This window comes from Pongo abelii, chromosome 16 (genome assembly GCF_028885655.2).
Source record: "Pongo abelii isolate AG06213 chromosome 16, NHGRI_mPonAbe1-v2.0_pri, whole genome shotgun sequence".
NCBI lineage: Eukaryota > Metazoa > Chordata > Mammalia > Primates > Hominidae > Pongo > Pongo abelii.
Genome location: NC_072001.2, coordinates 25285714 through 25304337, shown reverse-complemented (window position 1 = coordinate 25304337; position 18624 = coordinate 25285714). Strand labels below are relative to the sequence as shown.

The window sequence follows — 18624 nt, the reverse complement described above, 5'->3', positions numbered from 1 at the left end:
CTTGATGTTTTTAAAGCCTCACAATAATTAGCTATGTTCTAAGAAACCACAAAAGAAAACAAAATGAGGTGACAAAAGCTTTACTGGAAGCTAAATTCCACAATAAAATTCAACTTAATGTGTCTCTATGTTTAAAGAAATAGTAAAAATCGGCATTATCAATTAATGAGACACTCTTTAATTGACTGGTGTATCTTATGTGGGTGGCACTGAAATGGTATGGCCTGGTCCCCATGGAGGAATGTCCTGGAGACTATGTTTCTGCCCAATGAGGGAATCTAGCATTAGCATAACTAGTCAGAAAGTCATTTTCTCCAGTGGAGCAAAATAAAACCATATCCTCCCTAGGAAGAGCCGCAAAGAAGATTCCTCAGGCATGGCAGAAAGAACGAGTTCTGGACTGTGGATTAGCGATGCCACTGTCTTGCTTCTGGTAGGCAAGGTACTGACAGCCACCCAATGCCACATCGCTGCATCTGCTCACAATAAACTCCACAGATCAACAAGAAATGTAGATTAAGCCACATGGACAGCCTGCCTTTCAACATAACTAGAAGATGGAGAGCACTATAAACTCCACATTATTACTTGGCAGTAAAGAAGAAAACACCAATTCCCAGCCAAGCTGTCTCTCAGGCCCCTGCCCCACACCCTTGCAAGGAGCCAGAAAAATCCAGATAATTTTCATGAAAAAGAGAAGAAAGAAATAAAAATTCTAAAATTGAGGAATGTAACAGCCAGAAGTAGGAAGGCCAACCTAAGCATAAAACCACTGGAAAACGATCCTAGTGGATTTGTGTATAGACTATGGAGAAAAGACATTGACATACACTGGGCTCCAGGTGACAGGCAGGTACGTATCATCCGCAAGAGAAACAGCGAACTGGCAGCCAGGCGTGCCCAACAAAGCCTGGCAGGGGAAGGGGAAAAACGGTGAGGGCGGGAGGGGGTGGAATGCAGAATCCTGTAAGACAAAAGGAACCAAAAATGAATGGACATGCCCCACAACTGGAAAAAAAAAAAGGCTGTTACAGAGACTGCTCTCCACCACACTGACCAAAGAATAGGAATCTTCTCAAACTAAGAATCCTGGAACTGACTCCGGCTGGCCACCCTGTCCACAAGTACATGGCCGAAAGCTGACTGCCCCTGTGCAAGGCTTTCCTAATAATAAAACAGAGCATGAGAATCTAAATACTGAAGCTGGTAAAGATTTCCCCAGCAAGCCACACGTAAACCAGGAAACACAAAACCGCATACAATACTCTATACTGAATTCCATACCCTCAGATAAGCACTGGGATGTGCAAAAACAACCTGAATCCAAAACCCAAATGCTGAAAGCAGAAAATGACAAAAACATGAAGAATAAAATGAGAAGCCAAAGAAAAACACCAAATCATGTCAGAAATGAAGATTAAATTATAAGGTGTTCCAGGAAGACTATAATCAAAAGAAAATGTAATCAGGGGCATTAAAGAAAGAAAGCAAACAGGAGGCCAAAAACAAACTGAGTAGTGAAACAAGCCAGAAAGAAAGTGGTTGAAATGGAAGCCAGGTCAGTGAGACTCAACATAAAGAGATCCATGAAATCGTAAAATATAACAAATACATAAAACTCTGATCCAAGAAACCTTTCTGGACTCAAAAGAAGACATAATGCTACATGTTAGGCCCATGGATACCCAAGGGATACCTGGGAATATCTTAGTAAAACTATTAGACTGAAGATAAATTTGTAAAACCCTCCAAGCCTGTAGCAAAATGATCAAATAACTTCAAATGTAAGAGAACTGGGCTGCCATCACACATCTCACACACACATACAGCTGAGGCCACAATGGAGTAACACCTTCATGAAACCCAAAGAAGGTATGTGTGAACCAAGGGTGTATTAGGAAGCAAAGTGTCCTGTCAAATGTTAAGGATGTAGAACGCAGCCTTAAACCTAGAAAAGCTCAGGGGTACTGTACCCAGGAGCTGATCTTGGGCTCTCAAAGATTAGCTTCACCTGTCAAAAGGCAGGAACACTTCAGCAAAAGGGCCAATGGTGAGCATCTAATAAACTTAATCATGGATCTAAGAGAAACAAGCATAGAACAATGGGGGATGGAGGAAAAATGAATGATGTTACATGCTTTGAAAGCAGAAATACTTCAATTAGTAAGTGCATGGAGAAAGGGAAGAGAAAAGTACTGTAGAATAAACTTATCAGTGCTTAAAAGTACTGTAGAATAAACTTATCATTTAGGCAAGAGGTAGAAGTCAAAGGTTATCATTAAAGATAGACAAACAAGGTATAAAAGACTACGTAAGAAAACAGAAGACTAAAGACAAGTGAAAAAGCATAAGAACAAAGGTAATCACTAGATCAAAATACAAACCTTTCAAATTGCAAAGAAAAATTTTAGAAAATAAAAGCAAAAAAAGATATACAAATACAGAAACATAGCAACTAAAATATACATAAAACCTATAATATGGAAAATGTGTGAGTCATATCAATAAATGTGAGTGGACTAAATTCATTTATTAAAAGAAAACAACACTTTTATTTTGATTCACAAAGCAAGTCTCAACAGTCTATACGAGAGACACCTAAAACCAAGTGATTTAGAAAGGCTAAAAGCTGAGCAAATGATTTGTGATTCCAATACTGAATAAAGTACAATCAAGTCAAAAGCATTAAGCATGACAGAGGGGATGTTTAACAGTGCTAAAAGCCTCCGACTCACAGTGGAGATAGAACAATGATAAATATGTATCCACCAAATAACACAGTAACCACCTTTCAAAGATAAACAGTAAGAGATTCAAGGAGAAATAAAGAGACACACTTGTAACAGGAAATACTTAACATGCCACTTTAAGTACAGGACAGATTTAGTGGACAAAAATAAGTAAGGATATAAACGACCTAGTATAATCATTGGGTAGATTTGAGAAATATGTAAGTTTATACCATAACAATAGAGAATGCACATATAAAATATGATCAAATTTGGTCACAAAGAAGCCAGAGGTAAGTTCCATCAAAATAGAAATTAATAAAATAAATAAAAAGATTCTTCAAACTGAAAATTGAAAAGAACTGTTATTAAACATCCAATTCAGATGAAAGGCAAGCCACACTGAAAATACAGAAATCCTAGAAATAATGATAATGGAAGCATTATATATTAAACTCCATGGAATACAGTTAAAGCAGTGTTCAGAGGAAAAAGCATAGCCTAAACACTTATGGCAAATAAAACAAACAAATAAAAATAAATGAAATAAATTCGAAATTTGAAAAAACTAAAGAACAGCAAAGTAAACCAAGAGAAAGCACTAGGAAGGGAATGATAAAGAAAAATGCAGCAATGAACAAGGCAGCAAATAGAAAACTAGACCTAAGAAATACATCAAAGTCTTATTTTTTGAAAAATAAAACAGAACTAGATGAATCACAAGCCACTAATCAAAAACAAATCCACAGATAAGAAATGACAAGGGGGAAATAACCACCAAAACAGACAAAATTTAAAAATAATTCTAAGAAAATATTTGCAGACCTCTCAATACCAATATTTTAGGGTAATTTTAAATTATGTGTCTATTCCAATATTTCTGATCCTAATAAAAGTGTAATCCAGTATGTTGTCTCTCGTAGCTCCAGTAATCAAGACAGTGCAGTACTGGGGAAGGACAGCCATCCAGATCAATACACCAGAACACAGAACCCAGGAACAGATCCACAAAGATGCACTCAGCTGATGAGTGACAGCTGCAACAGCAACTCAGCGGAGGAACCATAGCCTTTGTACCAAACAGTGCTAGAGTGCAGCGATATCCATAGGCAAAAATAAAATAAAATAAAACCTTGATCTAAACCTCACACCTTATATGAAACTTAACTCAAAATGGAACATGAACTTAAATGTAACATGTAAATCAATAAAATTTGGGGGAAAAAAGGGCATAGGAGATAATCTTTGAAAAATATCTAGGGCTAGGTAAAAAGTTCTCCTGTTGTCATGCTTTTGACACCAAAAACACAACACATTAAAAAATTTTTTGACACACTGGGCCTCATTAAGATTCAAAACTTTTGCTTTGTATAAGAACCTGTTAAGTGGATGAACAGTCTACAGACTGGGAGAAAATGTCCTATCTGCTTTATTCGTAAAAGCCCCAAACTGGAAACAAGTCAGGTGTTCTTCAGGGAGGAGATGACTAAACAAACTGTGGTCCATCCATACCATGGAGTGCAATGCAAAGAAATCAAATACTAGCATGTGAAACAACTTGGATGAATTGCTAGACAATGATGCTGAGTGAAAACAGCCAATACAAAAAGGTCATGTGTTGTATGATTCCATTTATGTAGCATTCTTGTAATGACAAAATGTTAGAGATGGAAAAGAGATTGGGGCAGGGGTAGAGGTGGGAGGGATGCAGAGCTGGCTGGAAAAGGCCAGCATAAGGGTGCCTTGTAGCAATGGAACTCTTCTGTGCCTTGACCACATCAATGGCAGCATCCTGGCTGTGATCTTCTACTATAGTTTGTCAAGATTTTACTATCAGGGGTTTCTGCACAAAGGGCTCACAGAATCTCTCTTATTTCTTACAACTGCACATGAATCTACAATTATCTTGAAAGAAAAAGTTTTAAAAAATTAATGAAAGCAAAAAGTGTAGATAAAAACGGAGCTAAAGTTTATCCATTTTGACTATAGAATATCTAAAATTCCTTTGCAAAATTTAAAATACAAAAATAAGCTTAAAAATAGTCACAACATATACATCAGAACTGATTTCTGTAGATGCAAGAGAGCCTCTGAAAAATAAGAAAATTCATCTCTCAAGAGAAAGACAAAGGCAAAAGATATGAATAGAAAGTTTACAAAATAAGAAATGCAAATATTCAATGCTTATACAGAAAGAGTACAATCTCAGTAGAATTAATTAAAACAAAACATGAGTCTATTGTTAGCCAGCCAGATGAACCTTGAGCGTTTCAAATGGCAGTGACGAGTTTCAGCAGTGAAGTTCAATAAAATGTGTGGAGAGCAACATTTCTGGATGCCAGCTTGTCAATATTTATCTGGATTCTTAAAACATCACTCATTTAACCAGCGGTTCTATGTCAGAAAATTTATCTTCAATTATCAGAAATGAAACAAGGTTTTATCTATAAAGATATTTATCACACCATAATAAGAAACAGCAAGCAACCTCAATGCCTCAATGTAAAATAAACTGGGATATATCTGCCTGTTGTAGGCACAGCTATTCTATTTTGGAAGGACAATTTATGTCCTGGTAAGATGCTCACAATAGAGTATAAAGAATAAAAGGTAGGACACGATGTGATTCAAAGGCTTTGTAAAAAATATGTAATCTATGGTAGACAGGAAAAATGTAAGAAAACACACCAAATTATGATCAGTGGCTATTTCTAGGTAGCAAAATTATAGGTTACTTTTGTATTTTATTCGTTTACATATTTTCCATTAAATACTTATCTACATCATGAGGGAAATGGTAATGTTTTAAAACATTCTGCACTGTGTATCACAGGAAGCCCCCTTTTATGAAAATAAATCTTTGAGTTAGATAAAAGTCAAATTAGTGCATGTGCAATTGCAAATTAAGCAATTCATGCAAATAAAGGCCCTACCACAATTAGATAACCATTCCCTGGGCAAAAACTGCTCTGATTTCTGCACAGCAAGGACTGGCAAAAAGGGTGGTCACAGCTGGAAGAACTGGAACCAGGCAAAAACAAGGAAGGAACTCTGTTGACCACTCACCACAAGGACACACTCTCCATCCAAGAAGATGCATGTGATTCATAAGGCTGGGACTAATGAGCTTTCAGGGAGACAACTGGCAGTCTTGCCCAAGCTGTCTGAGGCCACTGACTTCCTGTCATACTAGCCGTTCACCACAGTAACTGCACACATGCGCACACACACACACGCATATGTGTGTCACACACTGCACACCAAATGCAAGAACTATGTGAAAAGTTCAGTGCCCACATGCATCACCCACTGGAGCTGAACCTCAGGCACTTTACATGTCCCAGGTGGAGTGGATGCAAACCCTTTCAGTTGGGCAGATGCCCTGGTTATTATTCCGAAGTGCTACTTGGGAAAAGATCAGACTGGGGTGGCCTAAAAACCTTCTTTTAAAAAAAATACTAATGCCCAGGCCTCCCATGCCTACTTGTGAGACCAACTGGTGTTGCAAAAAGCCATGAGGTTTTCCTGCTCTCTGAAATCCAGCCTATGGGTTGCCAGGAAGTAGAGGGGCCAGTGTATAGTATGCTTGGCCAACCAAAGAAGAGGAGATGGAGGACGTGAGAACGACGGCCTTCCAGCGCTGCAGAAGTTAGGAGCCCGGCCCAAATGAAGGAGGCAGAGCTGGTAGAGAGGGTGAACTGAATCTCCTCCTGCTGCCCACTCAGCATGCTTGTCTCTGATCCCCTCTCTTGGCTGTGCTCTGGCTCTGACCCTCACTGACCATAGGGCAAAGATGAGAAGATGGCAGTGTGTGGTAGGCCACCCTGCAAAGGCCACTGCTATATTTGCTGTAATCAATGCTGTTCTCATTAAGATAATTCTTGTTTAACTGACAGGATGATTTCTTTTATGCTCAGCAGAGGCAGAGGAGAGTCCAAACAGAAAGAAGTGGGTCAGGCATTAAGTTCTGAACCCTGTCCCTTAGTGACAGGGTCAGCGATATGCCCAGAGTCCCACCGGGAGATGCACATTCAGCGTCCCCTGAGGCTCACACCCAAGTCACCCAGGACTGTCATTGAAATTAATGCCTCAGCAAAATTACCAGGTATTACTAGTGTCTTAAGAACCATGGAAATGGCCAATATAATAAGTCTGGCACAAGCCAACGTGCTAGTGTTCAAAGAGCCTTCTGTGTATAGGTCCTCACCTGGGTATGATGGCCAGGGTTCTGTTCCCAAGCCAGCCCCAGGCAGCAGTGCCTGGTGCAGGGATCGCTGTCTCCGCTGGCTACAGGGTTCTCTGCCACTCAACCAAAGTTGAGGTTCCAAATCTTTACCCGAGGCTGGTTCTGTGAACCATCATTGTGCATACACCCCGTGCAAATGTACAAAGAACTCCACAGGAAACTTGCTCGACACCAAACGAATGAAGTTCATTTTAACAGCACCAGCCTCCATTCTGCCCCCTCACCTGTTTGCAATGTGCAGTGTGCCACTCACACGCAGACGTGCTGGCCGTCAGGGCCCCAGCGTGGACCCAGCTCCTCCTAGAGCAGACTCTACTCTGCAGGCATCCGCTGGACGCCCCCACCGAGGACCTCATCTCTGCACAGTCCTCCTGAGAGGTGCCCACACAAGAGAGGGACGCCACTGCCAGGCTGCCCGCATTCCGCCACCCTGGCTTCAGTCTGCAACATTACGGGGTCTTTGCTAGCAGGGACTGTGCAATCCAGCACCGACTTGGTGGACAGTCAGGGCACAAGTTCCCACAGGAATTTTCAAGAGGACAGCCACATGAAATACCTGGCAAGCCCACAGTCATTTCCTGGCCCCCTGACTCAACCTGAGTCATCCAGGATATCTGAACCATCCTCTGTGTTATGGAGCTAATCCCAGCAATTTTTTTTTTTCTTGAGACAGAGTCTCACTTGTCGCCCAGGCTGGAGTGCAGTGGTGCGATCTCAGCTGCACCTCCCAGGTTCAAGCAATTCTCCTGCCTCAGCCTCCCAAGTAGCTGGGATTACAGGTACATGCTGCCACACCCAGCTAATTTTTTTTGTGTTTTCACCATGTTGGGGATTCACCATGTTACCCAGGCTGGTCTCAAACTCCTTAGCTCAGGCAATCCACCCGCCTCACCCTCCCAAAGTGCTAGGATTACAGGTGTGAGCCTCCAGCAATAAATTTTTAATGTATTTTTTTCTGAGCTAATCTCCCCTACACCACAGTCTCTCTACTTGCTAAAAATATGTTTATTTTAGCATTTAATGTGTTTTTTTAAAATTAAGTAAGCTTAGGAACTAGACAGTTTAACAGAAAATTTAAAGTGAGTTTAAAAGTACCTGAAAAATTCCATGAAGGAGAACCCATATCCATGCTGTTCTGCAATCCCTGCACACACGACGTTTGCCGATGCGCCAATCAGTGTCCCGTTACCTAAAGTCAAAATTTAAAAACAAAATCCCAGTTCATCTTGGTGGTAAGCTTCTGTTCTCTTTGGTTTGTAATATTTAGATCATCTCACAGGCTTTGATTTGATGATTATTTTATCGTCAAAGTGACCGCTTTGTAAATATCTGGAAACACACACACACGCAGGCAAAAAATAAGCTCACTGATTGCAAATACCATGATTCATTTATGGATAAGACCATGGCTACTGTATTTAACAGAGTGGAGGAAAGGTAAGGAGAATGGGCAAGTCACGGTGGGGCTGTGTGTCTTTTAGAGAAAAACACAAGCGGGGCCAACGACCAAAGACCAGAACGTGTGTCCCTCAGGAATGCAGTCTCAGACAGGAACCACCTTCCTCCGGACTCCAGGCCCAAACACTAGGAAACTCTTTCAGTGAATGAAAGGACAGGTAAAAACAACCAGGTGGAACCCCTTTCCTTCACGTCTTCACCAGTGGCATCTCCTTGACATAAAACGCCTCTCTGGGTAAGCTTTTATGACTGTGCACACATGCATGCATGCCATCCTCGCAGCCTGGTGAGCAATAGGGCCAAGATGGCCACGTGGGTCATGAGATCCAACCCCCACACACACTCACACCCAGGGAAGGCCCAGGAGCCTCCTCCGTCACTCCCAGCCATCGTGGTCAGTGTTCACGAACAGGCACGTGATTCAGGCTCAGCCAGTTTAGCTGAGTCCTGATGTCCATGCACACACAGTTGAGGAAGAGTCGCCTTCCATCTCCATCTCTCTCTCCTTCTATGGAGGATGGGTGAACTGTGCAACACTGCCCTGGAGCTGCCTACAGCATGTCAGTGTGAGGGAGAAACCTTTCAGAGGCTGGACAACATGAATAACAGAGCAGGTGGAGGCCCCACGTCCCCATGAAGACACAGCACAGACAGGGTGAGCAGTGTGCCCAGGTGTCAGGCCGGGAAGTGGCGAGTCCTGACCATGAACCATTCTGGCTCCAGAGGAAGGTCAGTGAGAGGTGGGGCTCAGGCTGCCCCAGGCCTTTCCGTAGACAGCCATGCAGTGTCTGAAAGGCCTGGAGCCGCTGCGATATGCGAGTCTTCGGGGCAGTGCTGGCCCAGACAGCCCCCTCTGGGCACTGTTGCACCAACCCTTCTATCCCATCATCCTGCCTGCCAACCCCACTCCTTCCCTGGCCAGGAGACCTACCCAGTGAGACTCCACACCCTTGCCAAGCCATCTTACGTGGCCATCATTTCTCATTGTCTGACAAGTCTCTTCCCACAAAGAAGCCGATGTTCCTCAGCAGGCCCTGCCCTGCTCAGCCCCATGAATGCACCTGGGTACCAGGACAGCATCAGCCTGCACCCTAAACCCTGCTAACTCCAGGACGTCACGAGTGGAGCCCAACCCATGGTCCAAGTTCATATTCAGCAACTTGCGTGAGTGCTGAAAATAAAAGACTCCACTTATTTTCTCTCCCATTAAGGATTAGTGATTGAAAAAATGCCCATTTTCCAATTAAAATGATAGTTTTGCAGGCAGGTCCTGCCCAGGTGGAGGGCATCTCACCCTGTCTGCTGTGGGCGTGGATTCCTGATCTGCAAGGGACTACTTCCCAGGAAACAGAAGGATCTTTTCGTTTCCTTTTGCAGGTTGCCAAGGTGAGCTGCTCCGGAGGCTATTTTGGTCCTGAGCACTCTGGACTCAGGGAAAGGAATGGGGAGGAGGAAAGGATGTTGAAGGATCTGGAGGAGAGGCTGTGTACCGCCTGGGGCCTGCATGAGGAAGGCTGGGTGAGGATGAGGGCAAGTGGGGAGCGCTGTGGACACAGCTCTTTCCTTGGAAAGGGAGATGCGGCTGAGGACAGGCAAGGGCAGGGCTGGCTTATGTCATGGGGGTGACTGCTCAGCCTTTAGACATCAGACATCCACGCATCTTCTCAGAGGTGTCGTGTGGGTGACACCAGAGGGGCTGCTCTCCCCCAGAGGCCCTCCTGCAACCGGATGTGTCTGAATTGCCTGGCCCCCCTCCCCGAGGGCCCTCCTTCTCAGCCATCCCCTTGCAGAAGTCCTTCGGCCTTCTCACAGACTCATAGCCTGGGAGGCAGGACATCAACTCATTAAGTCGCACAGAGCCCTGTTTCTTTAAAGGATGCTTTACGGGCAACAGAAACCTGATGAACAGCACTTAGACACATGCGCGACCACCTCCTCCCCTGTAAGGAGAAGCCTGGAGACAGAGGGCGGGGAGCTGGTGCTAGGCCTGCTACTGTCAGGCAGGTCTCCACTGTTCTCAGCCTCTCCCTCCCGTCACAGGATGGCTTCCCAGCCACATCTAAGGCAGGAGGGCAGGGAGGAGAACTGGCACCAACACATTTCGATGACGAAGGCAAAGGCTATGGCAAAGGCTCCTACACAGGCCCCTCCTGTCTTATTGGTCAGCGAAATGAGACAGGCAAGGCTGATACCAAAGCGGAGAGGAGGCCAAAGACAGGAGGCCACGGAGAGGAGGCTCCAGAAAGGAGGACCTGGAGAGGCCCCGGAGAGAGGCCTGGAGGTTATGGGTCAGCCCTGGCAGGTCCTGCACAGACGTACTGGAAATAGAGTGTGTCCGCCAGTGCAACAGAAGGAATGCTAGATTTAAATTCAGAAGACCTCAGTTGAAGTCTCAAACCTTCTAAGCTTTGTAAGCTCAGCAAATCCGCCACCATTTCTGTTATATTAACTGAAGTATTTGTGATAGTAGGGAAAGAAGATGCAAAACCAGCCAGTGTTAGCCGTAGGAAGCATTTACCTCCTGGGGACAGGCAGTCCCAGGTGGCACAAGTCCAGACGCGGTGAGAGCAGAGCTCTGTGGCGCCGTCAGGACCTGCTCCCTGCACCTGTGCGCTCTGCTGCCTGCCAACAACACACAGAGCCAGCCCACACTCGAGCTGCAGATGCTGCAGGCATCTCCTCACCACGCATCCAGACATGACCGCGGCCAGAGGAGGGAGCGGGACCCCTTTGTCTCCTGAGGTTTGGTCTCAGGGCCAGGAAAATCATTATCAGAAGCTCCTCCCTCTCCCACAGAAGACACTCCCTCATGTCACCTGGACTTCACATGGCTTTGGTCTGCCTATCCCTATGCCAGTCGCTGGCCAGGACCAGAAACCCAGCTGCCCATCCCTTCCTATCATGGGCAGGGGCAGAAATGCAGGGAGTGTGCTTCCTCTGTGTTTATGAGGACCGTCACCACCTTCCCTGGCATCTCCTGGGGTGGTTGTGGGGTTCACATGAGATTAAGAATGTGAGCCTATTATTCAGATGCCAACGATGTTGCAGTCATTTAATAAGATACTAGTGGGGTTTTAAGGGTATTCCACGTGGCATGGGCTCCATGTGGTAGGGAGAACAAGGCCCCAGGTGTCACTTCCTCAGCTCAAGCCTCCCTCCCAGTTTCCATTGACGGAGAAGCACAGTGGGGTCAGGCCTGCACATGAACAGCCCTGCCTGTCCTGGCACGCCCAGATCATCCTACATGGGAAGACAACGCGTGGATCCAGAGGCAGAACAACGGCATTTTCAAAACCATGCCTGGCTCTGTTTTTGATGAACGCTGCACACAAAGAATTGAATCTCCAGGGTAACTCCTGTGTCTGCAGTGTACATTCTCCTCAATAGGCCACACTCTCAGAACAGTGAGATTTTCCACTTGACAGAACGCATATAAATTAACTCTATGCATGGACATTCCCTTCAGCGAGTTGAAGAGCCACCAGTCCTTCAAGACCTGGATATAATCTAAGGAAAGCAGCAGCCTTAGGGTTTGAACACAGCCACAGGCTGCCTGGGTTGGTGTGAACACAGCCATGTGCTGCCTGGGTTGGTGTGAACACAGCCACATGCTGCCTCGATTGATCTGAACACAGCCACGTGCTGCCTGAGTTGGTGTGAACACAGCCATGTGCAGCCTGTATTGGAGTGAACACAGCCACGTGCTGCCTGGGTTGGTGTGAACACAGCCATGTGCAGCCTGTATTGGAGTGAACACAGCCACGTGCTGCCTGGGTTGGTGTGAACACAGCCACGTGCTGCCTGGATTGATCTGAACACAGCCACGTGCTGCCTGGGTTGGTGTGAACACAGCCACGTGCTGCCTGGATTGATCTGAACACAGCCACGTGCTGCCTGGGTTGGTGTGAACACAGCCAGGTGCTGCCTGAGTTGTTGAGAAAATAGTCACATGCTGCCTGGATTGCCCACAGCCTCTAGATAACCGCAGCAGGGAAGACTTCTTCACTCTCCACGCTCACTTCACTTCCTCCCCACAGGTTTTCTGCCTTAGGATTGCACCTGCCAGTAACACCTTAGCACGTGAACTTGTCTCCATCTCTGCTTTCCAGGAAACTCAGGCAAAGGCAGGTTTTTCTGAAGGCTTATTTGAATTGTTCTTAGCTCTTCATGAAAAGAGCAACCAAAAAGTACTGGGGTCAGACCAGTTAACAACAACAAAAAAAAGTTGTTTCAAAGTATCCAGTGAATCACCTCCAATTTATAGAGCAAATGACATTTCTAAAACCAAATGAAAACTTCTATTTAAAGTGTTCCTCAGAATGCCAGCCCTGGAGGATGGGAAGCTGGTGTTTCATGAGGACAGAGCTTCAGCCTGGGCTGGTGAAAAGAGCTCTGCAGATGGACGGTGGTGACGGCTACACAACGCTGTGAATGTCCCTAATGCCACCGAACTGTGCACTTACACACAGTTAAGATGGTACATTTTAGGTTACATATATTTTACCATAATTTCTGTAAAATGCCAAACCTTGAGTCAGTGAGAAAGGGCCCTGAGGGAATAAGTGTAGAGTTAACTCCCAACACAACCGCACTCCTGCCATGCCAGGAACAGGTGCCTTTCAATCGCCAGAGCTACTAGATTAAAACGTTCCCAAGACTGAATACATTCATTATTCGCTGCATCCCTGCTTCCAAAGTGTGCTCAGTTAATAAGTGTCTAATCCTATTTTAGGAATTAGCCTATAAATGGCACACATTGATGTCTCTCCTAGAGAAATCTCCTCCACATTGATCCTACATGTTTTGGGGAAATCCAAACTAGCTCACGAGGCCTCTCACTCTGTATGACCTAGCTTCACACTTCCCTGTCTGCAGAACCTCCTCCGATGTCTCCAGTCCCTCCTCAGGGCCCTGTGCACTCGGGGCACACCGCCGTTACAGGACGTGTCAGTCTATGCTGTGACCTTAGTTTAGGTGACCATCTTCCCCACTCGACAGCAGGGGGGTGAATTCACTGTCTGTTACAATGTCAGGGTATAGCAGATGCTCAGCAAGTTCAAATGAACAGAATCCTCATAGGGGATGCATTTCCAGGTGTCCTCGGATCCTGTTCCTTATTGTTGATGTTAAATGTAGCTCTGCATTGCCTTCCTGGGACTGGTTCTTAGGGGCAATTTCAACAGTTCTACACTCTCGGAAGAACTTGAGGCATCACTCACTGACTTACATGAATTAGCTGTCCGCTGACATTACAGAAACTTCACTGAATGATATTAATCCCCCTTTTCAGTCAAGGAGATAAACTAACCAGAGAGCTATTGATTTAATAGTCAGAAATCAATCAAAGAACAAAGCTGGATTATCTAAGCATACCTGGATATAGGAATAAAAACTTAAAGCGTATCTGATGTGTTGATCTAAGATTCTTCACAATCCCCCCGTGTTCCCAAAGGTGATCAGGCTTCTTAGATGTGAGAAGGACTCCCCCGCAGTTCTCTCCACAGTAACTGCATCCACAACCCTGTGTCTGGTCACCAGAGGTCAGTCTCTCTCAACACTCTCTCTAATCCACTCCTCACTGTCTCCAAAGTACAATGCCCACCCTAAAAAAATCCTTTAACCTTTCTTGCCACTCTTATGGGTTAGAGTCTCCACTTCTAGCTGACCCACTTGTCCCTCCACTGCTTACAGGGGACTAAGAGAGAAAGAGAACTGCAACTGAGGATGGCTTCTGATTCAAAATCTGTTTCTAAACCTAAGCACGACCCACATGGGCACAGGGTGGGAACACATTAGCTATGAGGCATCAGAACCAGTCATCCCCAGGCAATGGGCCTAGGAAGTCGGGGGCAACTCTGCAAAGAATGGGAAGGAATGGAGTTGCTCTGCAATTGCTCTGTCAAAGCTGAACATGTGTGTCCACTCAGGAAACCATCCGGACTCTCCTTCATTTGCTTTTAATTTGATACACGCTAACTGTCACTTTGGGCTGGACAAAAGTGTGGGCGTGCACCCCTACCCCCAATGCAGTCAGCAGCCCCTTACCTCCCAGGCAGGCACCGAAGGCCAGGGCATACATGAGCGGCGGTGCGGGCAGGCCAACCTCAGGGTCATGGCTCAGGTTCAGGAGCACGGGAATCTGTGGAGGAAGAGGACATTGAAGCCATGTCCCATGGAAGCTCAGAGAAGCTGCCATACTGTGACCAGTTTAGAAAATCCAAATGCTTTCTCAGCATTCAAACTCTAAGGAGCATAGGATTTGTGGAAAGAAACCAAAGCAAACTTTGGAATTCACAGAAACTTGAGTTTGAACTCATCTGTATGTCTTTGATGCCAGCTGCCACCAACTGGTCCTCCTGGTCCTGAGCCCCGCCAGGTGCTGTGGCTCTTATACGGGGTAAAGGCACACAGAGTCTAACACAAGGCCTGAGAACGTGGCCATTAAAACAGAGCTCATAGAACCCTGGAGTGCTGTGCTAACTATGCACACGTCATCTTGAATCCTCAACATCCCTCAAGTGTGCTGTTACTCCTTCCTTTGACAGATGAGGGGACCAGGATGCAGAGAGGCACAGGAGCACAGACCTCGAAAGCAACCCAGCCGGAACTCACACACAGTCCCCTGACCCTAAACTGCATGCTGGGTCCCCTGTGCTAAGCCACTTCTCACGGCTGCTCCCTGCCAGGCACCCTGAGCCTGCTAACATTCACAGCATGACAACAGGTACCAGATTCTACAGCCAGGAAGCACCATTCTCGAGTCAGCCATGCCAGCCTCTGGTGCACCTTTCTGACGTTGATGTACTTTGCATTATTGTAATCAATGAAACACAGTGGCTGTGAAATTTCTGTAAGAAATTTGTGTTCAAAGAGCATGCCCCCTTGTGGCTTATGTTGCTAGAAGGAGCCGGGAAGGACACAGCCATTGAGCCTGCCTCCAGGAGGCTCCAGAGAATGGAGAGCTGTGTTGTCCCACCAGACACCTCAGAGAGCCCACGGGGTGTGAAGGAGAGACCCCTGGGCCTGCCGCCCCGGGCAGTTGCGTATGTCAACCACTCTAAAGAGCAGCAGGAGGAGGAGAGCGCCAATGGTGGCTGATCTGGAAAACATTACACAAAAACACAAACAGAAAGCGGACCCCAGTGTGGAGATTGTGAGTGATGTGCAATATTATTCGATGCCGAGAATTAAGGGGCAAGAGAGCCACCCTCTGCTGGGTGCTCAGTCCCCCAATGTCATGAAAGAGGTGCCTTAGGGCTTACTTGGGAAGATCCATTCACTCTCAGCTCCTGACCGCTGCAGCAGGATTTCGTGTGTGCCCTCTGCTGCATCCCACTGGGGCAGGTCGGTCCCCCTCCCCACCCTAGATTCTGGGCTTGCCTAGTGGCTTCCTTTGACTGATGGAATGTGGGTGGGTTGGACAGAAGATCTTGTGTTTCTGCATGCCCCTCTGGAGGTTCAGGCTCTCAGCCACAACAGAAGATGGAGCCTGGGCACTGCTGCTGCCCTGGGGAGTCCCCATGGGGAGGACATGTGGAGCAGGGTCCCCCCAGCCCCAGCGGAGTCCAGACCAGGAAGCTGCAGCCAAGCCTCTGACCTATGTGCCTGCTACTGCACATGTCTCCACCAGCCCTGGGTCTGGTTCTCGAGAGTTGCTTTGCAAGGTCTGAGAAGGAGCCCTTCATATTTGCTGGGTCACAAGGGGCATGTTGAACAACTCAATTTTTTGTTGTCAGTAGCGTCAAATATACACTGGAAGAGAAATAAGTAGTACTCTAGGAAAAGCATCTGATTCTGCGTCTGTCGATCTGATGCAGAATCAGAAACTCCTGGCAGCAGGGTGCTCCCGTGCAGTCCCTGAAGCACTTTTCAAGCTTTGCTTTTATTGTCTTATGATAAACACGATTATCATAGAGGCAGGCACCTTTAGACCTGATGTCTTCATTCTTTGGAGGAGTGAGCGAAGTGCAACTTCTCACAACAGCCAGTCATCAATGAGCAGAGCTAACACACACACACGTCACTGTGAGGCCACGGGGCCCCTAGGCACTGAGCACCATGCTGTTGGTGCAAAGCCAGCCTCCACCCTACAGAACAGTACACGCCACCCGCAACAAGGAGACAGGGTCAGAACAACTAAGCACAGGACCCTGGGCCCTTGTCGGGGCATTGCAGTATCAAGGGAGGAGGCAATGTCTTCAAGCTTAGTGATGCAGAAATTCCAGCAAGTGCTCCTGTGCTGTGAGGTCCATCACCCAAAGCCAGAGAAAACCTACCCCATGTTCCAAACTGCATACTTACAAGTGCCAGATTCTGTTACAGGCTGATTGCTTCAAAAAGTATGCTCTGACATTGTTTTCAAAGCAAGCCCTCTCTGGGATTTGCAATTCTGATAAGAACCAGCTCCCTAAACTCCAGAGCCCAAGGATCTCCCCGCAGCTCTGTGGCCTGTCCTCCCAGGCCCTGCCTTGATCAAGTTCCCCTTCCCACAACATAGATGCACCATTTGCCCCTTTAATTCTGTCCTCCATGCAGCCAGCCATGACCTTTCCGTCTCTGAAGTCTGCCCATGCAACTGACCTGACTCCACACCCTTCAATCTGAGGCAAGCCCTCCCTCGCCAGGCTGTCCTCTGCCTCACACACTCCAGTCTTCACAGGCTTTCACCTGAGAACCACCTGCCACTTCTGTGCAGTTGCCCATGCCCACATCTCCACCTGGGCACGTGGTCACTCTTGCCCTCACGTAGCCTCCCTCTCAGCCCATAAGAGGCTTGGGCATCTCTCCTCTGAGAAGTCTCCCTGAGTTCCTCAATGTGGCTGCTATTTTATAACACACTATGCCCAGAACTTACTTCCATCATTGCATTTAACACTTATCCCTCCTCCACTGGATGGGACCATGTTATCTTGTCTATGCTCATTTATTCTTAGTTCAGTCAATAATTATTCTGAATATTCCATTTTGTGTCTGGTTCTGCTCTAGATACAAGGAATGAAACAGTAAATATAAGACACAAAAATCCCTGCCCTCATAGAGCTTGCTTTACAGTGGCAGACAGAAAAATTTAAAACTAATGAATGACAGCACAGAGGATGGCAGAGCAGGAAGCTCCAGGAATCCACCTCTGCCTAAAGGATGACTGAACTGGCAGGAACTGTCTGAAGCTACTGTATGAGCTCCCTGTGGCTGCTGTCACCAAGCACCACCAGTTGGGTACTGAAAACCACAGGACTTCATTGCCGCACAGTTCTGAAGGTGAGAGTGTGAAACCAGGTGTTGGCCTGGCCGTGCTCTCTGATGGCTCTAGGGGAGGATCCTTCCTTGCCCCACTGGTGTCTGCGGCAATCCTGGCCATCCTTGGCTTGTGGATGCATCACTCCAGCCACACAGGAGCCTTCCCCGTGCCTGTGTGTGTCTGTGCCAAAACTTCCCCTTTTCGTAAGGACATCAGTCATATTGGATTAGGGCCCACCCTGGTGACCTGATTTAAACTTGATTATCTCTGTAAAGGCCCTGTTTTCATATAAGGTTACACTCCAAAGTACCTGGGGTTAGGGCCTCAGTATATGTTTTGGGGAAACAATTCAATTCAAACAGTAACTATTTTGGAAGTCTAGAGTGTAGTCAAACACCTTCAGCAACCACAGGAAAGACTGATAAAAAGGGTTTTGGTGAATTTTGGCTTTTTTTTATAGTGGTTGTTACTCTCCATCTCTCTCCCTGTGGCAGGAAGCTGTGGGGGTGGCAGCTCATGTTTAGGATGTGACTTGCTGATATCAGAGCAGGCAATAACGACCTCGTCCTCCAAAAACTGAGGTTGTGTATGTTGATTGCTGGCCACTGTTTTGATCACTGAGGGGCCAGCACAGAGGCTGGCCATTGTTTCAACCTCCGAGTGATGGAACAGCTTCCAGGGAATTTAAAGTGGCAGTAATTATTTCTGTACACACACACACACAAACACACACCCCTAACACACACACACACACACACACACACATTTTTTGGGAGCCAGAAATTTAAGGAAATCTTTATCAGTCTACTAGTTGACTATAGAGATAATAGAAGAAAAACTTCAATGACCATACACTTTTCAAAAAATGTTTGGAGAACTCATAAATGGATGGCTCCAACACTCAACAAGCAAGACTCAGCAACATCTGAGGAATGGGAGAATTAGATCTTTAG

General features: G+C 46.2%; 1 protein-coding gene across 1 annotated transcript in view; it reads right to left on the bottom strand.

Annotated features, from left to right (window-relative positions):
* Positions 1 to 18624, bottom strand: part of OCA2 (OCA2 melanosomal transmembrane protein) — a 353285-nt gene that overhangs the window by 88237 nt on the left and 246424 nt on the right. The window contains 2 exon segments of the mRNA NM_001131493.2: positions 8071 to 8164; positions 14479 to 14572. Of these exon segments, the coding sequence (NP_001124965.2) occupies positions 8071 to 8164; positions 14479 to 14572 (188 nt within the window).